Source organism: Pteropus vampyrus, unplaced genomic scaffold, assembly GCF_000151845.1.
Source record: "Pteropus vampyrus isolate Shadow unplaced genomic scaffold, Pvam_2.0 Scaffold493, whole genome shotgun sequence".
Taxonomy (NCBI): Eukaryota; Metazoa; Chordata; class Mammalia; order Chiroptera; family Pteropodidae; genus Pteropus; species Pteropus vampyrus.
In genome coordinates, this window is record NW_011889274.1 from 1,177,938 (window position 1) to 1,203,680 (window position 25,743).

Below are 25,743 nucleotides of genomic sequence, written 5' to 3' on the forward strand. Positions count from 1 at the left end.
TTGAAATGTACATGGAATCTAATCATACTGACTATATATTAGATGTCAAGTACTATGCTAAGCATTTTTCATATATTTACTATTTCATTGAAATGACATTTCTCTGATATAGATAGTATAGCTAATTTTAAAATTAGGAAACTAGAGCTTTTAATCTCATGAGTCTAAGCACTCCCAAACACCTCACAGAATAAGTCCTTATTGGTCCCAAAGCAATCTCTGAAGGCTTGTTTCACAGAATACAGTTTCAAAGATATTCTGATAATTAAGTTCTTTTGTGAAGATGCAATTCCAGAAAGGTCCGCTACTTCCCACCCTTGCAAAAATGCTGTAATGTACTTCGTTTCAAACTAGTGTGGAAAACCACCCTGACTCACTGAGCCATCATCATGCCAACACTAAGGATGCCTCCCCACACCATCTGTGTTTGCACCGCTGGTAGAAAAGAGGGACCCCCAGGGGTTTACATGTGTTTGGCATCCACCAGAGTAGAAGACTTCCTGGATATGGGCAAATATCAGGTGCTTTCTCCACAAGAAAGAATAAGGGGAGAACATGGGTTGTAAATTTTCCATTTAAACAACAAACTAATGATAAACTTCTCAAAATATTGTTTAAAACCTTCATATGTTACTTTTAAGGATTGTGGGGGATTCATCTTTTGATCCAAGTCATTGGAGAATCTAACCCCATTTTTAAAAGTAATCCCATAGAAGGTAACGCGGTGATGCATATGGTAAGAGCTGAACCCTGTGATAATAGTAAAGGGGTGGGAGGGGAAAGACTTAGTAGTCCCATGCACAAGTCACAAATATCAAGCTCCTCGGATCCCTATAAAGTCTCACAGACTTTGTTTAGAGTCAAGTCAGCCATGACCTCTGATTTTGACCATTTCCCACATCTGGATCTGCCTGTGTATAAACTCCTTGATCTAGTTGTGAGGTACAGGGTAATGCAAGTGAGACAATCAGTCAATTTCTAGGTCCCGGAGATGGAATCAGTCCAAGGGACAAGCCACAGGGCCTTAGGGTCAGGGTGTGTGGGTTAAACAAAACCACGCTTTAGGGGGTAAAAATGTTCTTTTAAATACCTAACCCAAATGTTTGCATTACCAGGATGTCCTCCCACAAACAGTGGAGTAATCGTGAAGTGCCCAAAGTGCCCCCCTCTCTCCACCTCTCTCCCTTGTCCCTAGCCTGTACCTCCCATTAAACTCTGCATCTGGTTTTGGCCTCCAGGCTGTCTGGGACTGGTACAGCTACACTCCTATTTAACAACAAAAAGAAAATGCTCAGTTTTAGATTTCTGCAATAAATGGAGCAAATTGTTTTTTTGTGGGAGGGAGTGGGAGACCCACAGGTGTCTATCATGTTGGTCAAATAAGGCTACGAGTTAGATAACAGGCCTTACAATCTCTGGTTTATATATTCGTTTGTTTATAAGGTAATTATGAAGAAGGTATTAAAACTGCCAATTACTTGAGTGACGAATAAAATTTTCCTTGCAGTTAAAGTATGCTTCAGCCAAAGCCAGCAATTTCCTGAACTGCACACCTCCTAAATTGCAGTGTGAAAGTGCTCAGTTATAGACAGAGCGTGTACAGTGCCGTCTTTGTCAGCACTGCTTCCTAGCACAAAAATCTCTTGTAACTGCTAGGATAATAGTCCCTGTATCACAAAATTTTAACTCTGTCCTAATGGAACTGAATTAAATCCAAATACCAGTTTCATATTAGCACTCTGATTTAACTGGCAAATAACCATCAGATATGTATCTTTTTAAAAAAAAAAAACATGAAAGAAGGGTTTAAGAAAGACAACTACATTAAAAAACTAGATTAAAAACTCTTTGATCACCTAAAGCCCTAAAAATAAACACATTTCACATAGAGTATGTCACAAATAGCCACTTCTTGAAGACAAAGATACAATCTGACTCCAGCTTTTTCTTCAAATATGTATAAATGCCAAAATTGATGAACACATTAAAAGCACTACAGTCAGTATTTTTGGCAGGGAATGTGCAATGCTTTAACAAAAAAATGAAACAAACTGTGTGAATACTTTTTTCTATAACTTAATGTGAAAATGTCATCTTTGCATTGTTCGAAAATCACACTACGGTAGTGTAAATATTGGAAGGTGTTTCAGCCCTGTGCAAATCCATCTTAAGGACCACAAATATTTTGATCATCTATGTTTGTTGATGGTATAACGTGTTCCATGGTTAAATCATTGCTGAGGTCGAGTACAATCAGTGCCTTGTAGACAAACACAGATCTGGGGAGTTGGTTGGCTGGAATGCAGAGGGTTCCCTCAAGGCTTCTCAGAGGCCCCAGGAAAAACAAGAGACCCAGGTATTTCAGCCTTGCCTTCTCAGGCCCAACAATAATGGCTTTACTTTGTTGCTAAGTTCACCTTTCAGCCTACTTTGCCAAATACCTTTAAAATGAACAATTAATTATGACTTACCATTTTGTATGATACTTGCTCTGAGAGTGCCAAAGATCTAATAATGAAGAAGATGGATATGGTCCCTGACCTCATGGAGCTTAAATTCTAGTGGGGAGAACAGGCAGACAAATGGGAACAGTCACTAGAGTGATAAGTGCTATGATAAGGAAAGAGTACACTGGAGAAGAAATAATAGCCTCCTAAAGAGCGGCTGGGGGTTGGGGGAAGTGTATGCAGTTAGCAAAACTTCCCATGGCAAGGAGGAAGTGAGCATTCCAAGCAGAGCAAGTGAGAGCAAGGCAAGGCTTCTTCCCTTTGAGAGAAAGAAAGCAAGCTTTGATGGCTGGAGTATAGTTCATGAATGGAGACTGGAGAAATACAAAGTTCAAGAGTGAAGTGCTAGGAAGAGATGAGAATAGTTCAAGTGGTACCCCGTAAGCCATGTTAAGCATTTGGCTTTTATCTCAAGATCAAGTAGGGGGAAGAGGATGAAGGATTTCAAATGGTGGGGTGATGATATCAGATATGCAGTTTAGAAAGGTTGCTCTGGCAAGAGTTAGTAGGCTGGGTGAGGGGTAGGCAAGACCAGGTGCAAGAGTACCACCTAGGAGGTGCAGAGGACAGACGACAGCATGCTGGGATAATAGTAACTGTCTGCCTAAATGCCCACTTTGAGGGTGAAGCACGTCTTCCTCTGGTTTCCCAGGGCACAGGCTGTGCTTTTCTCCTCCCCTGACATACAAGCTCAGGTTTCTAGCCCTGTGGTCTCTGGCTACAGGGACCTGCTTCAGCCCTACTGGAGTTCCCATTCTCCCCATTATCACTGTTTTGTATTGCTGATATGGAAGGCCTTCTAAAAGCATGGAAAGCAGGCTACAGTCCCTTCATACTCAGGTGTGAGATGCTACTGACCAGAATAGCCGAATACCGGAATTTTATTGTGCCTGTAATCATTAGGAAAACGGACTAATCTATTATTCTCATATATAAGAAATGTGCTTGTTTGTTCTGATACTCTGAATGCCTGCATTAAATGTAAATCCAGACTAAATTAATAACGGTAAAATATAACTTATGAGATTTAATGACACGGCCACTTGACAATGATTGGTTTTACTTTTTGATTGTGATCTCCAGAAAAAGCATAAGACTCTCAAAAGAACTTCATGCACTCTTAAGTGGCTATAAATGATGTTAGTTTATTTGCAGAGTCTGAAAGGAGTCATAGAGTGAAATATTCTTTGTTGGGGAGAAACCAGAATATCAGGTTTTTTCACACTGGAATTCCTGATGAATAAGAAATATCTGTCAATAGTTTCAACTGTCTTCTAACCTATTGCACGAGGTAACAGGCAGCTTAAGGCTTTGTAGCTGTGATGTGTAAAGATGTGCGATCTTGGCTATTCAGAGAAGAGATATGCACGTGGCATTTTCCTCTTAGAGAGGATGTGTGCAGTGAAATTGAACTTGAAACCATTTTTTTTTATATGTTGCAATGCCCTCTTTTCTTAGGATGCATTACTCTAACCACACATCCCTTAAGTCCAATTCAGTTATTGCAGCTAACAGATTGCTGAATCCATGGTCATTCCCTACAACCACAGAGCAAGTATATTAGCTGTATTGACTGGGAGAGTTGGCCTGGCCCAAGGAAACACTGATTTCTATATAGAACTTGTAAGCAACCATTTTAGCAATCATTTATAAAGGAACTATAAGTTGTTAAAGAAAACACTATCTTTTGCAAACACATTAAAGGTCACTTATATTTCCAACAATAACCCTCTACCCCCCTCCCTCCCCCAAAAAAAAGCTTCCTTGAAAACTATCTTGGCTGGAATACTAACATCCATAATATTAGGCTTCTTTTAACAGAGAGATTTGGCAAGCAAAGCACCTCTCCCATGCAGATAAAAATAAACTGTCTCTGCTCATCTTATTTTTAAGAAGATAATTAAGAAGTTTCATTAAAAGAACACATGTCTAGGCTGGTCCACTGGTACTGTGGCATCAAAGAATAAAGCCAATTGAGGCAACTTTTGCAAGGAGAAAGAGTCTTGATTAAAAATTAATGATACTAAGCATAAAATGAGCCACTATAAGGAGCAAAGAGTCAGTTCTTTAGCTAAAAGCCAGGTCAACATAAAAAATAATTATCTTTTGGATCATAAACATGATAATGGTAGCCACAACATTTCAATACAGAGGTCCTACAATAACCAGGGCCCTATTTATATGCCAATTGTAACACATGTTAAAAATGAAAAAAGAAATTAGTCAAAAGCCCATTCACACTACATACAAAACAACTCTTTTGAATCCCACAGTGTAAATTCAATTTAATTCTTTATGTAAATAGAAATTTAAGAGCCAGTCCCTCAATTTAAGATGCTAAAGAAGATACTGAACAATTATTTTAATCTAAAATAATTATGTACAAAAATTAACTCTAATTTAGTGAAATTTAAAAATTTTCCCTATCTCTCTTTTGAGGCAGAGGCCTTCCATAGCCATTTTCATATGATAGACCACAGTTATAGTTAAATTGTGAGTTTGAGTCTTCCCTATAGCTTGTGATTTACTTTTGAGTGGAGAGAATTTCTAATTCATCTTTGGTTCCTCAGAAATCAGGATTAAACGAATGAGGTCAAGACTCTGAAGTGACCAATCAGGATTAGTCTAGAAACTATAGATCAAACTTTAGATTGGACTGTAAGGATTTACCTAAATGGTGGTTCAAGATGCACATGTACATCATAAAACATTATGACCATTACAGCTGCCAGCCAGAAAAATTAAAATTGATTCCATACACTAACCAATTTGTTAAATGTGGGATCTCTTTTTTAAAATAAAGTAGGATATCTTTGAAGCAATTCAAACTACAGTTCCCTGCAAAATGTTGATTCTACTCCTAGTTCTGTTCTGATTTACTCCATTTTGTGAACCTTAATTTTCTCACCTGTCAAGGAGAGGAAATGGAATGGAATAATCTCTACCAGCTCTAAGAAGCTGTGATTCTGGATTTGGATGACAAACACGGCACATGACCAGACTTGCTACGGAGGTTTCACACAATCGTCATGTAAAAACCATTGCCTCTTAGAGAACTGGCCTCACGTTGGGGGGATTACACCTCTTTCTTTGTTGGAATTCCACCACCCAGCTACCCAGTTTTCCTCTTCCTTGGTTTATTCCCTTATTTCCCTGGAGCACATCCTCTATTAGCTTTCCAAGAAACCATGAATAGAGGTTCCCCTCACCCTGTTTGGAAATGCCATTCAGGATTGACAGTTTTGGTGTGTAAAGACTTTATATTAGAAATCATTTTCCCTTAGGATCTGAAGACATCATTTTGCCTTATCACAGCACTCACAGATATAAGTTTGAGGAGCCAGAAGCTGTTTTGATTCTCTACCCCAGTGCTTCCTCAACTTTGGCAGGCCTCAGAATAAAGGGACAAAGGCTTCTTGAAGCACAGACTGTTGAACCCCACCTTCAGGATTTCTTTTTTAGTGGGTGGGGCCTGAGAATCTGTATTTATACCAGGTTTCCAAGTGATGCTGATGCTCCTAGGAGCACACCTGGAGAACCACTGACAATCCTTACAGCGGACCTGTTTTGTGCTTTATTTTTCTCTTCTTCTCAGAGCTTCTTTTTACACCTGGTACTCTGAAACTACATAGTAATGTCCCTCTGTGCTGGTACTCAGTAGGGCCTTTCAACCCAGAAATGTGTTTGTCTGGTCTGGGAAATCTTTTTTCTACTTTTGAAAATTTCCTCTATTTCCACAGATGTCCCCTTGTGGAATGCCAATTAAGACAGATGTTAGACCTCCTACTTAATCTTCTTTTCTCAGTTTTCATCTCCTGTTTTCCAACCCTTCGTATTTTAGTCCTTTTTGAGAAACTTTTTCAACTTTCTTCCAACATTTCCATTACCTTTTTGAAGTTTGTTATTACGTTTTTAACGTCTACGAGTTCTCCCTTATTTTCTAAATATTCCTTTTCATTTTAACTAGTCTTTTCTTGTTTTATGGATGTAACATTTTTTTTTTCTCCAGAGATATTAGGTTGTTTTGAGTTCCCTCTTCCTTACATTGTCTCTGGTTCCCTTTTCCCATTTGTTTCAGACTGACTTTATTGATAGAAACTTCTTCAAAAGTCTGGTGGTCACTGGCTATCCATTCATATTTAATAAAAAGCAGCACTAAAAAGCTTATTAGGGCTGTGTGTGGAATGGACCTGTTGACTGGTGAGTCTCACCACAGGTAGCTGAGTAGGGACCTATTTCATGATGGGATCTCCACATCTCATTGTTCAAATCCTCCAATCTCCAGTCTAGCGTTTGGGAGGGCTAACAGGAAAATAAGATGAGAGGAGTGGGTGTCACTCTCAGTACTCAGATTTGACTTAAATCCTTGATTGCAGAATATGCTGCCCTCAATTCCAATGCTTTGCCCAGCTTGTGTCCCAAATTCCAGAGATTTTCTGTTTCAACTCTCTAGAGGGTAGACTTCAGTCTTCTGCCTATGTCCAGGAAGTGATGGTCACTGGGCTTTGAGTTTTAGAGGAGGGACCTGGAGTCTGACTGCTTCTCATAAAAAAAGTTTTAACCAATTTCCAATTTTTAGTCCTACTCTGAACCCTCACATTTACATGTTTTGAATTCCTGAACTATTCTGAGGTTCTGCACCAAAAAAAGAAAAAAAAAATTCTTTCTTTTTGGGATACACTACATTTTTTTTTTTGGTCAGTTACAATTTGTCAGTTTGCATGCAAAATTTTTATGGCATTTTTCATTTGAACTATCTCCTCTCCTATTTTCTCTTTGCTCTTATCAGAGTACAGTCCTTTACTTTCATTTTCAGGGGACTTTAGGAAGGTACAGAGTGAAAAGAATGTATTCGGTCGACCATACTAATAGGAAATCTCCTATAGAAATCCAATCAATGAATAAAAACAGCTTTTCTCTAAAACCCAAAATAAACCGCAAGGCTTTCCCTCAAAAAAGTTACTATATATTTTTTTTACTTGAAAATCCCCCAACTTAGATTTGTTACATATTAACAAAAAATTAGCCTATACAAAGAATTTTTACTTCAGATGATAGTACTGTGGAACCCTAAGAAGATTCATTTGATGTGAATCCTGAGAAGGAATTCATCTGCTGAGATGGCTCAAATTTTATAAATAAGAGTCTAGGGGCCATTTGCTCTTCATGTACTCTGTATACCAGGAAGAACCACAGACTGAACTCTGTTTCCTGCACTACAACACACGTATTTATGACTTCTGAGTCAATAGTAGGAAAAGGGAAGCTCTGGTTTTGTCTTTCTACCAACCTTGTCCAATCAGAACTGCAAATATTTACATAAAATAAACCTACTTGAGAACCTGGGCGGGCATTTTCATTATAAAAGATAGCCTCCTTGTTGTTTTGGTGGAACACAATTTAAGTTGCAACCTGAATCTGTGTCTTCTGGGATGCAGCTCCTTCTTGCTCAAATAAATGTCTTTTATTCTTTATTTACACTCTAAAATTAATCTTGGTTTACAGTATGAACTAGAAAACCTGGCATCGTTATTCTGAACCTTAAATTAATAAACAGTTATCATAAAGACACTTAATTCTGTATGACTACATCATGCTAAATCAATGTTATTTTATTTTCTGATACTGTTCACACACCTGTAGATTAGGAATATCACAGACACAGAGGGTCTTGGTTTCACCAAGTATTTAACTTGTCCTTGTGTATTAGATACGGGGAAACGTGGTGATGATCACATAGGCAAGTAAGTTCACATCACCCTTGTCTTTATTCATAGACTGGCGTGGACATTTAGGGAAGCTGCTAGTGGCTGCTACTGGATCTGCCTGTGGGCGTGTGCTGTCAATATCTGCGTGAACAGGGAAAGAGATGCGCAAATGCTGCAGAACTAAAGCATAATTTATCTAATAAATTGTGATCCCAAACCTCTCAATGTCCTAAAATGATGGTCTAAAAGAAACCAGAGAAATTAAGCTGGGGTAAGGCAGTGTTTTGGATTTTTAATTAATCATTTAAAAAGGGCTATCTGAAAGCAATTATGAAAATGACAACAGATGTGCGGATCTCAGCTGACCACAACTCAACGTGATCCAACACTACAACATGGTCCTTCAGATACAAATATAATCCTAAGCTTCATTAATGTCCACTATTTGGGTCAAAAGAGACGGCCCAACCATATTCTGTATGAGACATCTCAAACATCTTGTTCCAAGCACCATATTTTATGTGGTTATGCTAGACAAGGTGTGTCGGGGAGGACCTTTAGAGTCTAGGCCTGTATTGTCTAGTATACCAGCTACTGGCCACATGTGATTGTTTCAATTTATATAAAATTAAAAATTCAATCTCTTAGTAACACTAGCCACATTGCAAGTGTTCGATATCCACGTGTCTAGTGGCTAGTAGAGAGGACAGCACAAATGAGGGATACTCTCATCCTCTCAGACAGTGCTACTGGAAAGCACTGGCCTAGACCCCATGGCATACAGAAAACAAGAACTGGAATCTGGGCCAGGAGAAGGGAAGGCTTAGGAAAACCTTACATTTTAAGTCTTGTATTATAATGCAGAAAATACAAGGAAGTTGTTCTCTCTAGTGCATAGAACTAGGATAACAGGTAGAAGCCACAGAATGGCAGAAGCCAGTTTCAACAAAAAGTCCTAGCAATTAGCACTATTCACAGTGGAAAGACTCCTTGACCAGAAGTGAGCTTTTGTCCCAGAAGTACTCAAGGGAAGGTTGGATAACTCCTCTTTCAGAGATTTCTCCCTAGGGAGAAATGTCTCTGCTAATTCTAAGATACTAGGATTGTGTGTAGACACTCAAAACTAACAAAAAAAATGAGTTACAACCAGCTATGTAATAGAGCAAACTGTTTCTAATTCTCTTGACCTTTTTCTAGATATTTACCTGGAGATGGTAGTGAGGAAGTAAAAGCAAAAAAGACAGGAGAATAAGAGAAAGAGGGATTTGTACAATTAATTGACTACTTTTCTGATTCTGTAAACATCCATCTTTAAAGAATACTGTTGTCTATTTCTAGGCCAAAACCTTGTGCAGGACTACATGGCAATCAGTGACTAAGTCCAAAAGGCATCATATTTTTTCCAAAAATTTATGCTTGTTTGATTCTACTCTATGTTAGATATAAAAACATTTAAAATTGCTCATACATAGTAAAATTCACATTCCAACAATGTATACCATGTGTTTCCTACGCCGCATGGTACTTAGAGCTTGAATATTACCTTAATATTTCATTTTGTTTTCAACTTCACTCTAGAGACTATTGTATCTACTGGCTAAAGCTTCATGGAGAAAGAGAAAGACAGCCAGGCAGGTGATTTTAAGTGCCAGAAAGGAGGTGCTTATATTTACAATTGCCTTTCATGTTTTGAATTTAGTACTTAAGCAACTTTCAGCCAAAGAAAGAAGGAATGGTACCAGTTAGGGCCCTGTTTCATTGTTTTGGTCTCTCTACCCAACTAGAGCCCCGAGAGATACTAAAATATGGATGAGAAGGAGGAAAAGTAACTAGGCCAGGATTGAGACACATGTTGAATCTTGTCACCCCAGTCATGAAAGCAACTAGCTGTAGCTTTATTGTTTTGTCTGTCTTGGCAGCACAAGCCTCATTCAGCTTAGAGAATTCTCTGGCAGAAGTTGTACTCGATACTTCAAAGCAGCAATCAAAACGGCTAGCATGAAGTTAAGGAAGGGAGGAGAAAATGGTGTAGGTTCAGGATAAACACAGGAGTTTTTGTGGCACACTACACTGTAAGGCCAAGTTCAAGGGAGTGGGGTTCAAGTTTATCAGCTCCAAAACCCACCAGTGAAGAAAGCTGCCCAATGAGTCACTATGCTAAATCTAAGAATTTTGCTACCTTGGAAAAACTAAGTTTCATTAATGAAAATTTTAAGTGTGTACAAAGAGGCAGGAACAGAAAGGTTAACTGAATAGTTTCTTCTAAAATTAACTTCATATATTAATTTGGGTAGGGGTATCCATTTCTTCATTCATCTAACAAACATGTACTGAGTGTCTACACCATTATGTCAGGTTCTGTACTAATGCCAAGGTTACAATGGGGATAAAAATAGGCATGATCTCAGCTTCTATGAAGTTTTATCCCAGTGGGGGAAATGGACTTTAAAGAATTATAAATATGCAAATGAAAAATGTGACTGCACATACAATAAAGCAGACATTGTAAATAAGGAGATATGAAAATATAGAAGGGGAAGCCTAAGTCTGACTTAACAAGAATTGGGGGAGAGTGAGTATTCTAGGGAAAGGGAAAAGCATATGCAATGGGACTTGAGGCAGGAGCAAGCTAGCACATTCCTAGAAGTGAGAAATGAATCCAGAGGAGGCTCAATGGGCAAAAAAGATTCAGATCATGCAGAACATTGTATGTCTTAAGAAGGATTTTGCTGTGGATCTAAGAGCAACGGGAAATTCCTGCAGGGTTCAAAGTGCCACGACATGATTATAAATTTATGTTTCAAATACAGTCATTCTAAACTGAGAGTTCAGAAACCTTGCAAACTTGTATTTTTGGGACTGATTTACAAGGAAAAGTGAAGATAAACTTAGAGAGTGTGTGTCACAAACATAGCTCTATATAAACTTTTCTATGTGCAAATCACATATGTTTTAAAATCCAATAAAAGAATAACACTTATCACAGTAAGATGTTTAGGTGTTTATTTTGTAAGATGTGAGCTTCACGAGCTTACTTCCATTAAACACAATAACGTCTAGCTTTTTTGTATTTGTGAAGGTTGTAGCCCTCTAATGCAATGTCCTTTCACTAGTCCTTTCATTCACATCGGTAGAGCATACATTTTGGGATGAATTTTTCGGTTAAGGCGACCAAGTTCTATGGGCTCATTTATACCCATATGAGATATAATTTATGTCCATTTAATCAGAACAAAGTTCCCTGATTCCCAGAAACTTAAGTTCTAATGCTGGCAAAAGCTGCTCCCCGACTTCCTTGTTTAATATGACAAACTGGTGACTACTTTTTACATATTGACTTACATCATCTTTGATTACAAAAAAAAAAAAAGCCCTAACATCTCTTTGAGCTTTACTGCATAGTTATAAAATTACTGTTATGTCATCACTTGAAAAGATAGATAATGCTTGCCTTCTTTACAGGCAGCTTTATCTGTGAGTTGTGAACTATTAAAATATCATTTTAAAAGTTCTAAATTGAGATTGATGAATTATTTAAAGAAATCTTGGGCAATGCAACCAAGTAATAGTCTCTTAAATCACTATCTCCCAAACTGATTTTATTAGTCTGATTTTTGGAATGTAATGAGAAATGAATGCTTATGGATAAAATTCCCACTTAATATGGTGCTGAGTTTAGTATCTAGATAACAGAACAATGTTGATCAGATTTCTAACCACTAGTTCAAATTCATCATTCAGTAGTCAATACTCAAATGATTCTCACTCCATGTCCAATTTCCCACTGTGGGAAAAAGAGATGTGGCCTTAACATACGGCAAGGCTCAGAGCACGGAAGGGCTCCAAGGATGCATAACAGGTATTCATTGGGCAAGTCATAACTGTTAAGTATCAAAGTCACATTATTTGACTGCGTGGCACTTGATTTGGAAAATAAACAGTTTAACTACTGCTTGAACAAAAGGAGAAAAGCAGGTTCTATGCTTAATTAAAATGTGGTTATTTGGGGGTCAAATAAGTGGTTACAGAAAGAGATCTAACTATCAGAGGTGAACGCAGTATAAATATATATATGCATTACTGTTAAAGTGTACAGCTAAAACTTATTGGATTTCATTAACTAATGTCACCATCAAAAAAATTAATTAAAAAAATAAAAACAGTGATAAAAAAATGTGGTTATTTCATTCCCCTGCTTAAAAGTCTTAATGACTTCCCTAAGCTGAACCCTACCAATTTATACATGTCTCCTCCCTCCTCTAGACCTCACTCATCTTCACACTCCACACTTGCTGAAACTACAGCTCTGCTCTGCTCTGCACTGGGGCAGCCCCAAGCATACCTCTATCATTCAAGGCAGCACCCTACTTGGAGTATCTCTTTACTGTCTGTATTCTTCCCTTGTTATTCATTATTCAAAGCCCCTTGAAAGCAGAGGCCAAGTTCCATTTTCATTTGTTCCCTAGCATTTAGCAAATAGTAGGCATTGTTGTTGTTATGAAAAGCTTGAAATCCACCTTATAGATATATGAGCCCTTGGGCTAGAAATATTATCCAGTTATTAATTATAATTGAATGCTCACCAATTTTTCTGAATTATGTGAAGATAACAAAAGTTTTCCTGAAAATTCACCCCAAATACAAAGTTCTTTCTCCCTTCCTCATCTACTGCTGCCAGGATAATGTTTCTAAATCCTGCCTTCCTCCTGTGACCCTTCTGTTCAAGAATCCACTTTGGCCTACAGCCTCAGGTCTTTGCTCCTCTGCCAAAGCTCACTGCAACTATAACAGCAGCAGCTGCTGCTACTCACACTTTTCAGAGCCCTTTCATGTACACCATGCCATCTGATCCTTCACAGGAACCAGATGAGTGAGAGACGTCTTACATTGTTTTTATAGATAAACAGAGAAGAGTTAGTTAACTCTGTCTGAGGTCAGCCAGGCCATCAGTGTGAGGCAAGACAAAAAAAAAAAAACCCTGTGTGCCCCATTCCCAGCTCAGGTCTCTCTGCTATTGCACAAGGGTCCATGATCTCTCCTTGTGCACTCTGTCATTTAATGAGCATCTCTTATGTGCCAGAGACTACATTGGGCTGCTGAGGAGGGTACTGAAAGCTCAGTAAGATATAAGTTGTACCCTGGAATGAGATGTGTGACAAATGCCATTGGAAAACTACATATACTGCACTTGTGGAAGTTACAAAACTGAAGAAAAAATAGACCAGCCACCACCCTTTTCAGAATTCCACAATGACTACTGTTCATGCCACACAAACTGCCAATATTCCCTACTCCCTCTACTCAGACTTTTCTTCATAGCATATAAATCGTATCAGGTCTTGGAGGAAAGGGCATAACTCTCACACTTCTCTGCATTCCCAAAGCATCTCCAATAGAGGAGGACATGATGTGATGAAACCAAATCTCACATGGCATTAAGTTCTAAAGCCAGTGTGGATGGGGGAGACCAGCTATCATTAATATCCCCTTGAAGATCCCTTAACACACCAGCAAAGTATCTTTATGCAGACATATTCTCATGCTCTCGCTCGTTCCCTCCCTCCTTCCCTCCCTCCTTCCCTCCCTCTCCCTCTCTCTCTCTCTCAGTAAGTCCTTTGGGCCAGTTTTGTATTTTGAATTTTTAGTTCAGGACATGATGAAGTAGAGTTCCCATGTGTGTTGGGCACACGGGCTATGAAAAAAATCTGTATCTCTGAAAACCAAAGTCATCCTCGGTGGGCCGAGATATTCACTTTGAAAGAGAAATGGGAAGGGGGGTTTTAATTCCCACACGCGTTCATTTTGCGCACACTCCAGGGCATGTGCTCACTGGCTACAGTGGTGCTCTAAATCCTTACACCACTTAAATTATTTCTCTTGTTCTTCTTTCTTTCTTAATAATTACTGCTGTCATCATAATTTATTATTTTTTTTTACCAAGCATGCATAATTGAACGCAAATTAAGTAAAAAATCATATGTATGCTTTGTCACTACTGTAAATTTTTAGTCACTGGTATAGACTGTTTATAGGAGGAGATCTGTTTGAATTATGCTAATTGCATGTGGCCATTCCATAAATATTCCTTAATTCATATACTAATTAAGCACCAACTGTATGCCATACACCTGCATTAAGTGCTGGGAAAAACAAGAGACAGCCACTGAGGCCTTAAAGTATGGGAGGGGAGAAAATTACAAACAAAATCATTTCATTACCATGTAACAGTTGGATATACAAGACAAGACGGGTCAGGGCAGGGGAGGCTAAAGGCGATGACCTCCACTCCCAGGATACCCCACATGACTCCCTCCCCAACCATCAAGCCTTGATTCAAGAGTTTCTCTCCTAGTAAGCCCCTCCTCCATGCATTCCCACTGTAATCCCTCTTTTTTACCACACACTCTCCTATACCTCCCTTCTGCTCTGTTTTTCTACTTAGCACTGACCACCTTCTTACCACATTTATTATTCATTTTACTTTTTGTCTTTCTCCTTCCATGAGAGGGTCAGCTCCATGAGGGCAGGGATTTTTTTTCTGTGTTGTTCACTGTTGAAACTCAACCCTAAAATAGTACCCAGGACATAATAGGATTTGGTAAATATTCAAAAAGAAGTCTTCCCTGACTATATTAAAAGGCAACTGCCATAGTCCTCTATCTCTGTCTTTTTTTCTTTTCCTTCACAGCATTTATCAGAAAACTGAAGTTTTCTTTTAAAGGTTTTTTTTTTCCCCCCCCCACTCCTCACTAGAATGGAAGCTTCCTGATAAGAGGGAAGCTTTGCTCACTGCTGTGTCTCCAGCACTTAAAACAGAGCCTGGGACTGTTTATTCAGTAAATTTTAGTTGAATGAATGATCATCGTCTTCAGGATCATGGCTCATATTCACTGAATACTGAGCACATGCCAGCTCGTTTGACCTGTATTTCCTCTCTAAATCCTCACAATCTTATGAAGTGGCATTATTGTCATTCTCATTTAATAAAGAAACACAGACAGTGACTTGTCCAAGGTCCCAAACCTAGCAAAGCGGAGAGCCAGCAGTGAATTTCGAAACATCTGACTTGAGCTTTGCTTTTAATCACTGTTCCACTGACGTGACTGGAGCTGCACTTTAGAAGATCATCTCTCCTGGCCTACTCATCTGTCCCCTCCAAATCACCCTCCTACCACCTCCAAGCCATTTTCCACTCTAACGCCAGAGTGACACTTTCAAATACCAAATCTGATCACCTCACTCTGCTTGAAATATCTTCAATGAATTTCCATTGGTAAGGCAGACATTTTTGAGGTTCTATCTACAAAGGTGATCAATTTTTATGACAACTTTCTGGGAAGATGAGAGTGCCATCTCTGGAAAAATAACATTATGAAGAGAATATGAACTTGAGAGAAATGCTCTATCTTTAAGAAATAATGAGAAAAGGCTTATTTGTTTATGATAAACTGGACTCTCTAATTCTAGAAACATTAATGCAACTTCTGATTAGAATTATCAAGGTAGATGTGTTAAAATTAGATATTCCTGGGCCCCATCCAAACACATTAATTTAGAATCTCTAGAGAGAGGATCCGGAAATCCACATTTTAAATAAGTACTCTAGGTGCTTCTTGGGCATTCGCTGACCTAAGCCTTTTTAGCTCGAAGACATAGGAAAGTATCTACATGCTGGGCAATGCTATATAAACCATCAATGTCAAGACTATGATTCAACTAGCTTTACTCAATGACCAATAGGCTTCTTTTGTTCAACAATGTTATATACCTCACAGATTCAAACCAGGCCCTAGCCTAAGTCACAGGTTTCAAAAATGTCTACTGCTTGAGCAGCTCATGCCACGTCACAGGAAGCCAGAACTGTCACATATGGTAAATACAACTCAATCAAGCCAGGTCAACAGTTTTACTACAAAATATTTTCCTTCCAAAGATTATTCCATTTCATCTCCTAAAATATACTATCCTGCCATGGCTAGGAAATTGTGAGAGAAAAATAAACAAAAAACACAAACCATGCCTTGCCCTTAGCATGCCACTTCACTTCTGTGCTAGTGCTATGTGGGATTCAAAGAAAAGCAAGTCTATTCAGGTCTTTTATATTCTGAGAAATCCCTAAAAATCTTTGTCATTGGAGAAGCTCATCCAATTATCATCCCAAGACTTGGCATTTTGCCAGTTTACCTGATGTTATCAGAACTAGTCCCAAAATAAATTCATCTCTGGACATGGGGTGCCATTTGATCCAATATTAGCTCCTGGCTCCTCAGTTGAGAGAAGAGGACGGTCTAACCAGGTACAGTCTTCTCTGCCTACAGCTCTTCTAGCTGGGAGGGATCCCCACTGCTCAGAGCAGCAACAGTATGGAGCACGGACACTAAATCTAATGCTCAAGACTCCAGCTGATTTTTCGTTTTTCTTTCGTATGTTTTAAAATTATTGAACTTGTGCAAATTACCCAGAAAAATGATTTTTTCCATGAACTGCAAAGAAGAAAAAAAGATCTTCATAGAATAAAAGTCAAATAATCCTGGGATTTAATTGTGGTGCTAGAACAAGATTCTAATCTGAGTCATGTTATGTGGTTTAACAATATTTTTTTTGGAATTTCAGAACTGTATACGTACTAACTTTTAACTGATTATTTTCAAGTGTTTCTATATAAAAGAAAATGTTCTACACTACAAAAGGCAGAAATTAATAGTGCTTTAGTAATAATGATTGTGTATTGTAATATTCCAAAGATGTCTACAGGAGAAAACAAAACATTTGTAGGAGAAAACAGCTTGAGAAGTAAATTTTTCCAGATACTTCAGAGGTGTGAAAATAATCTTCATTATATTGAATCACTATCTAAATAAATTACTTTTCACAGATTCTCTGTTATCTAGGTAATAAATGGGATCTATCATTACGTAGATGAACAAAGCAATCCCTAGTTAGATGTACCACAGAAATTAAGAGGAAAGAGATTATTCAAATTTAGAAAAGATTATTGAGCAGTCGCTAAAGTAAAAAACAAAAATATGAAGATGAGTTCAAATTCTGAATGAAAGTTTCTACCTTTCTGTATTTTATTTCAGCTTTCGAATTTCAAATTATAGATTTAAAGTATAAAACAACTACGTAATTTATTTCCAATAGAACTATCTAATTTCCTCACAAGTTCTTATGCTTTCAACTCTATACCATGCCAAGGGATTCATGCATGTGCACACACATACACAGTGCACTTTCTCTTGATCATGGACTATATTGTAGCATTGTCTCAGTTGTCGTATTCCTATTTGGAAGTTAAGACTTTATATTTTTAAATGCCCTGAGCTTCACTCGAATGTTAGTTAAAGCTAAAGTTGTTTTAGAGATCCAGAATATGCCATGTGAGCCTACAGTTATAAGAAAATGAAATTGTTAATCCATGTTATTGTATCTTAGCACCCAGAAACATCAATACTACTGTTGATGTTTTCCAAAAGTAGTATATACAATGTTCTTAAAATTAAAAACTTTTTCACTTAAAAAAAAAAGAAGACTGTTTTCTCCACCCCACCCAGATTCTGAAACTCCACTGCCAAACCCTCTTAGCCATGAAGCATGCAGTGACCCCCTCAAGGCTCTCTTGAACATGCAGACAGAACCTGCCAATACAGAGGACAAGGGCAGAAGGGTGAAATGGTGTTCTCTGGGATTTAAAAAGGCCCCACTGGTCAAATAAGAATAGCTAAAGATGTCTAAGATACCAAAACCAGTGCTTCATTTAGACTCCACAAGTTTAAGCAATTGTGAAAGACAAGGAAAACAGATATTAATGCTAGTATAAAAATGTTTTTTAAATTCAGTGTTTATTTGTTAAATACCAACTGCTTTTTCTTTCATTCCTTTCTGTTTCTGATCTTTGGAAAAACCACATCAGTATCAAATGTCACTTAGTTCTTATTCAAACAGAGGAAAGCAGACACAGCGGCTGCACCAGTGACTTAGCTGACCTGGGCTCTAAGTAAAACCAAACCTCTATAAATCACCAGATGTAAGCAATTGGGTAGTGATCACTTTAATTAATTGAACAGCTTTCCTGAAATTTACTGTATAATTTCGACCCTCCCAACACCTTTCCCAGAAGCATCTAACAATGGTGGTTTTTTCCTTGTTATTTAAAGGAGGAAAACATCTTTAACTTAAGTGGGTTAAACACATTTTTAAATCATTCAAGATTAAGGTGGTAAACTACTTAATTTTAGCAATTAAACCATGTGCATTCTAAATGCTATTTTTAGATGCTGAAAGTAAAAATTATTCCAAAACATCTTCAATGCATGAATATAAACATGTTATCTGCCCTAAACACATAGGAAATTTAGCATAATTTTAATTTTATTTGAAAACTCATATTTACAAAATAACATGCAATGGTATTTCTAACTTCAATCACCCAGTTAATTTTAACTGTATAAAGTTCATACTTTGATATGTTTCTGAACCTTAATTCCACCATAAGTGCCAGCAAAGCGTAAAAAGTATGTTGTTACAATGATACTTTGAATTTAGGTGTGAGAGAGAAGAGGGCTGGAAAACAAGTCAACTAATTTAAAGAACACTTCCCCATTATCCACTAAAGAAAGTATTCATATTTTGCTTGTAAGGTCTTTTACTCTACCCTGCGTGCAACTGCTACCCATGGTCCCTGAAAACATACATGCAAAATACTGCTAATATTCACTTACAAGGAGAGAAGTGTAATATTTGTTGATACTGGTCCTAGATTTGGAATGGTCTCCAGTTCGTTGTTGTTCAGTTTCCTAAAAATGCCCAAAAAAGAAGAGTGGGGGGTGGGGGGGAAGCTGATTAGATAATCTGTTATTCATAGAGGTGACAATTTTATAAAATTATTTAGATATCTCTCGAGTTAATAGTTTTAAATAATATATTACAATCCAAATGCTCTTTCAGTTAAATAGTGTAATGGGTGGTATATTTTATTCAAACATCAAAGAGAAAATAACTAAGACTCACACTTCTCGAAGGCTTTGAAGGTGGCTCATGGAACTTGCCTCGATGAAAGACAATCTGTTGTGGCTTAAGTCTCTATGAGAAAACAAAAATAAAATTATAAGTAGTTTTCAAAAAATCACTGATAGCACTTGATGTACAAGACAGAGTGGATCTGTGAAATGCCTCCAGCAACACTAGTGACAACATAAGAAATAATTGGTCCATCCTGCCCATAACCTAGGTGGTAACCAAAATGCCAAACTCAAAAATATCAACGCTGAGGACAAAATTAGTTTAGGAGGCTGGCAGATTCAAATGCTTTAAGCCCACAAATGTTTTAGGAGATGTTTTTTGGCACAGGGTGAACAGACCTTTTGCGAGCTGGTTGTTTTGCTTCACCTTCCCCATCCCCGACCATCTCCTCACTTCCACTTGATATGATGAAGTCATGGCTTATGAAAAGTGGCTAATTAGGCAGGTTGCTAAAACTAAAACCTCTAAAGAAGCCTTTTTATTATAAAATTAAGTATCAGTGTCCCTATTACACTCAAACAAAAATTGCTTTTCACACATTTCTCTGGGTTAAGGTACCAAATTTTGTTTGAAGTATCATTTGTGTGTGTGTGTGTGTGTGTGTGCGCGTGCATGTGTGTGTGTATGTGTGTGTTGAGGGTAGAAAACAACCTGAACCCTACGCTTTCCTTTCTTGTATTCCCCAAATCTCAATATAACGTATAATTTAAATCATATCAACCAGCTAACAAAGTTAGGTGGAGTGTACAAAATCCTGTGATCAGATTTCTTCTCAATCATTAAAATAAATCTGCTTCTTACTCAAAGACTCAATCTAACATAGTAACAATTTACATAGGACATAATTTTTCTTTTTTTTAAAGCAAAGCAAAACTCCTACAGACACAATATTCTAAGCTAGGAAGTCATCTCAGCATTTAAGATTCAAACAATGAAACAGAATCTGCCAAATAGTTGGTTATAGTCCCTATATTTGTCAACACACTGAATATGTGCCTTCAAAATGGTGTAATGAAAATGAAATGGCTGAACAGGTATTGAAAACCAAGCTAACAACAGTGTGGCTTAAAGCTCTCCTACGGACAGAGGTTAACCCACCCTTACTAAATTAATTCTTTCAGTGTTTAAAAACGAAGATTTTAAATAACCAAAAAGTTTCAAATGACCAAACTTGATTGGAGAAAAGCATGAACCATCTGATATGTGCATTAGTATGCTCCCCCACCAAAGGCAGAGAAATCATATTCAGAGAAGCACATTACTTAGAGCAAGTCCATTAGTTAACAATTAGAAATCAGAGATCCTTTCGGCCTTTGAATTTTTGTTTTGAGAATAAACCTGGATTTCTCTATTTCACCTAAAAAAAAAAAGTCTGCAAAGGTTTTATTTGAAACATGTTTGTCTAAAGACCTACCAGACAGTAACAGACATGAGTAGATTTGTTCTGGTAGAGTTATAACATGAAAAAAACCTGGCACAGTCTTTAAACTATAAAAATCCTGCAATTACAACCACTGCTGTGCATGCTCACCACGCTGGAGCCAGACACTTTCCCTCACATACCCAGCTCAGGTCCATCTGGAGTTCATCAAGGAAACCGTGAGCCCAACAACTCACGTTAGGATTCAAACAAAACCTGTGTGCTTTTAGCACCACAGACAGTCACAGATTTCCCACAGGGTTTAAAAAACAACCAAGGAAAAGAGTCCTTCACCTGGGAGGTAGCCTGAATCAACAGAAAGTCTCACTTGGACCCACTTAACTAAACACTGAACCAGCATAACTGCATCCCCTATTGTTTCAGGTTTAAAAAGAAAGGGGGAACCAATCAGGTATTTACATTTAATACAAGTGATTTTCTTTTTAATTAGAAAAACTTAAACCACACTCTTCACTTCATTTTAAGGATTATTTCACAGAGCAATCCTGTGAGAAAAGAGACTATTTCAAGCAGTGATGGGATGCGATCTCCAACAAAAGACCTTTAAACTGAGAAATTGCCTTCAGAGAACAGTGCACATGCTGGGGACCACTCTCTTCTGATTCAGAAGCAGGAGCTGGCAACTTTAAATATCTGTTATTGCAACACTTCCATTCCTGAATTTTGTGTACTACTATTAAAACCACATTACATGTGGGAGAAAAAAAATTCACCCCTTGTGACTTTTACTGCTAAATACTTAAAGCCATGAAACTTTTAATGCACCTAAATTTAGATTTAATACAGTTTGTTTCAGAAATGATTACTTTCCAGTTAAAAGATGTCACGTTTTCCTAAATCTCCCTTATATTGTTTTTATGGCTAGACCATTAAAAACAAATCCAAGTTGCACAATGTTGATGTTTTCTCAAAACCCATAAGAAAACTCAATAAGGAAGGCAGATTCTTTGTTTTTAGAGTTCCATTAATAACATCTTCCCTAAGAAACCTTTTTAAAAAACTTTTGGTAGTGAGGTTAATAAAAAGGATGGTCAGGCAAGTAACTCAAAGGTACCCCAAACTCAGCTGGCCAAATACTTGAAAATCAAACTGTACATGGCAGAGAGATATCTCTCTTCTTGTATATTAACGAGCAAATAAATATATATGAAAATAATTAATTTACAGCGTTAGGTTCCAGCTATCATTTTCTTCCTTTTAGTATTTGGAAATCTGACTTCCAAGTCAAATTTTAAAATGCAAATCCAGCACAGCTTCTTAATCAATCCCACTGGGGCCTGCGGAGCTGCTAATTCAGCAGAAATCTGGAAAGCTGAAAAACAAAAAGCCAGGCTGTAGCTGTTTTAAGACACTGATCCAAAGTGACTCATAAATCAGACTGCTATGTTCAAGTTTTAGTCTGGAAAATATAGAAAAACAGCTGTGAAAACCATATGGACTATTACCCCCACCCGAGTCCCAATTCTGGTACCAACCAAAGGATTTATAAAAGGCAAACACTAAAGAAATCCCACCAGCAGAAACCTTTTGGACCTTTTTCGACTGAGCCCTGCTAATTTACACATTTCTTTGTGACATAAATAATTCTGAAATTCCAGTGATATTTTAATAATACTTGAAGCTCTCATTGGCAACTTTCCCCTCTCTGTGCTAAGTAACATATTCTGACAAGCCCTCTTAAGGTTCATGACTCTGCGAGCACAAACTCTAGAAATAAACTGGAGTATGCTTTTCATAGTAAGCAACCTTCAAGTAGTTACTGTTTTAAGAACCACTTCCATTAAAGTATTAGAAGTTACTTTCTGAAAAGAAAACAATATTATTACGTTACAACTCAAACTGTTCAACTTTTAACACATGGGGTCCCTATGGCAATAAATTACAAATGAATTAAGTGAAAAAAATATGCATATGTAATAGAAAGATTTTAACGTGCAAATTCAAATAAAAGACACTAAACTTTTTCTGAAAAGTGCGCTCATAAACTAGTCCTAAGGCAAACTTACTGCCATAATTACATAAGGCAAGGAAGTTAAGCTATGGGAAGAACAGTATGCATTTTTTTTCTACTTATTTCTGAATTATGAAGCGGTCTACTTAAAAGCTTTTCTGATTATGTAAATTTAAGAAGCAGCTAGCTTATGCCTTCTGTCCCAAATACCAAGTAACAGAAATTAAAGCTCAATTCCTTGTTTTTCTGCTCCTGTCAAAGGTGGAGAGAGAAGACCTCTAGAGCTTTAGGCACAAAAGAAACATTTACAATAAAGAATTTAGACCACATGGTTTAGTGACAACTAAGAAGTTGGTTAAAAGTCACACAAGTACAAGAATGACAGAGCTGTCCAATGAGTGATCACAGTGGGGCTTCTGACAACAGACCTAGTGCTTATTTATACAAGTGGAACTTATTTTCACATACATTTAAGGAATGTGGACTTGTACTGAGACAATTTACTGCTGGCGGAAATGTAATTAAAGATTGTGCTAACCAAATAAACTGTAATTTGTTTTTAGTGTGCCACCAAATTATCTGCAAAACAAAATCCTAATTAGGTCAGCTACTTTTAAGACAACATTTAAATAGGTATCAACCCCCTTTTGGTTTAATTCAATTTCTAGTCAAGAGCAATACAGTTATTTTTTTAAAAGACATTCAAATCCACAAAAATATATCTTGCATGATCCAAGCAGCCACTTGATATTGAGAAGCTATGGATATACGTTAGATTTGTGAATGATCCAAGCCTTTCTAAATACACTCCAGGATGCACTACTATATTCATTTTTTTCTTATCCCTTTACTGTTCATAGGTGTTCACCTCCAGTCATTCAAATGTTCAGTTCCATATGTTGTCAATAGAGCCATTCACATTTCATGAACAAGGCAGCATGACCTCCACAAAGGGCAATTGAACAGAATTAGCCACAACTAATTGAAAGTCTTCCTGCTTTAGGTTAAAACCCTTATCTCCTTCTTCAATTGTAATAAAAAACTACCAAATAAGACATCCCGTGATAAGAGATTAAGTATCAATCTAAAACTCTCCAATCTACTTTTAATTAAACTAAGGTTTAATAACACACAAAGAATATGCTTTTGATAGTCAACAATTCCACAATTCACAAATAAAGATGTTAATTATCACAATGATTTAAAAGCGATTTCTTTCTACCACTAGTATTAGGACATCAGGATAGTCTACTAGAATTGGTTGAAAACTTCGAATTTCCATTGCAATTCTGCTAGGCCCAAATCTAAGGATTAAAGATGAACTGCACTTTTGTTTCTTTTCAACAGATAACTATTTAAAAAAAGGAAACAAGTTTCAATTATTTGTTTACATTTTACACGAGTCCTCTAATTTTAACAAAACTAGGGCTGGGAGAAAATAAGATGACATTTGGGAAGAATCAGCCAGTCTAACTACATTTTCGTCCTTGTTCTTGCACGCAGTTGGCAGTGATTTTAGGTTTTCAGACTTCACAGCTAGCATCCAAAAAACTTGCATAACAGCTCCCAACACTCTCTCCTAAACCGTCTGGGCGGGCTGAGAAGCTACAGAAATCACGCCCTTGGATCTGAAAACTCTAGTGCCTTTCCTTCCGTATCTATCGATCGGTCTTGCAACTTCTTGCTGGAACGAGGATGTGTTACGATTTGGTCGAGGAGGAAGATTTATAGAGTTTCCTAATGTGAAATCAAGCACAACAAAAGGATGCCTACCATAGCTTGGACAGTGCCCCAACTCAGTTGAGGGGGCTTTCCAAATAAAAGGAGCGCCTTCAACGGCTGGCTAGGAACAGGAAAAAGGGCCTGAAGCAGTTAGAAACTTCAGTTGAGCCACAGACTCATACACTCAGTGTGGTGGACTGCGAACTCCAGTAATCCGCAGGTTGCCATCTCTAGGAGAGGCGGGGGGGCGCGCATCTGAATCCCTTTGGAAAGCTCCGGGAGCGGGACGCAGACTCTACCCCCTGGAATTGTCAGTGGCTCTCTCCCCTCGCCTATCTGCCTCCAGGAGGGGCGCAAACCAGGGCCCATCTGCGCGGCCCTCAAGGCACTGGGAGACTGAGGTTCCGATGGATCCATCCCCGAGGTGCGTTGTTCGAGGCCTAAACCAGGAGGAGCTTGCCCTGGAAAAAGCTGCTGCGCGCTATGCGTCCAAACCCCCGGGGGGCTCTCCAGAATCTCGAGGGACCCCCGGATTCTCGCGCGGTTCCCCCTCCACCCTCAAGAATACTTACAGGCGAACGACCCAGGGTGGGAGCGGCTCGGGAAGGCGCGCCAGCCGCTGGCGACTGCAGTCCAGCAGCTCCCCAAGGCAGCGGCAGGGAGCGGGGCACGGGAGCTCGGCGGCGACCCCACTGCGGGTGTCCTCGACCGGGCCTGCGCGCCCCAGCACCGCGCACAGTAACAGCCCCAGCGCCGTCGCGGGCGCGCGGAACTTTGGCGCGCCCATCGCGGTCCTCCGGCCTCTCGCTCGGCCTTGCGCTCCGCAACCGGCGCGCACTCGGAGCCCGGCACAAATTTCCAGCTAGAGTGGACGCCCGCGCTCCGGGCCGCGTGTGCGCGCCCTCCTCTCGCGCTCCCAGGTAAATTCCTTTCTTTTAGTCGCGGCAGCGAAGACCTTTCATGCCCGGGAGAAGCGTGAGGGAAACCAAAAAGGACGGTCAGCTGCAGCAGAGTTGCAGAACGAGCAGCGTCGGCGCGCTGAAACCGCCTCTCGCCCGCAAAAGAAACTTTTCCTCCGCCTCCCTGCGGCGGAGCGCCAAGTCTCGGCTCTGCGAAGTCGGGGGGCGGGGCGTGCAGTGGCCGACACGCACCCATTGGCTAACCAGGTCCCCGTCTCCCGTGGCCACGTGACAATAACAAGGCTCTAGCCGCGGGCGGGAGCAGGGGAGAAAGTGGAGCTGAAATTGTAGGAAATTCGGAGTTATATTTTCCAGCCTCCCGGGCCAGAAATCTCCACTGCATTCTGGGAAACATATATCAAATAGATTTGAAGAGAAAAAGGGAGTGAGCAAATATTAGAACAGCTCTTGGAGTTGGAGGTATTTAGGGGAA

General features: G+C 38.7%; 1 protein-coding gene across 1 annotated transcript in view; it reads right to left on the minus strand.

Annotated features, from left to right (window-relative positions):
- LRIG3 (leucine rich repeats and immunoglobulin like domains 3) overlaps window positions 1-25,436 on the minus strand; it is a 45,002-nt gene extending 19,566 nt beyond the window's left edge. Inside the window, exons 1-3 of the mRNA XM_011382913.2 lie at window positions 24,924-25,436; window positions 19,226-19,297; window positions 18,937-19,011 (exon numbers count right to left, since the gene is read on the minus strand). Coding sequence (XP_011381215.1) covers window positions 18,937-19,011; window positions 19,226-19,297; window positions 24,924-25,138 — 362 coding nt within the window. The 5' untranslated portion in view covers window positions 25,139-25,436. The remainder of the gene's footprint in view (window positions 1-18,936; window positions 19,012-19,225; window positions 19,298-24,923) is intronic.
- Between the last annotated feature and the right edge of the window lie 307 nt (window positions 25,437-25,743).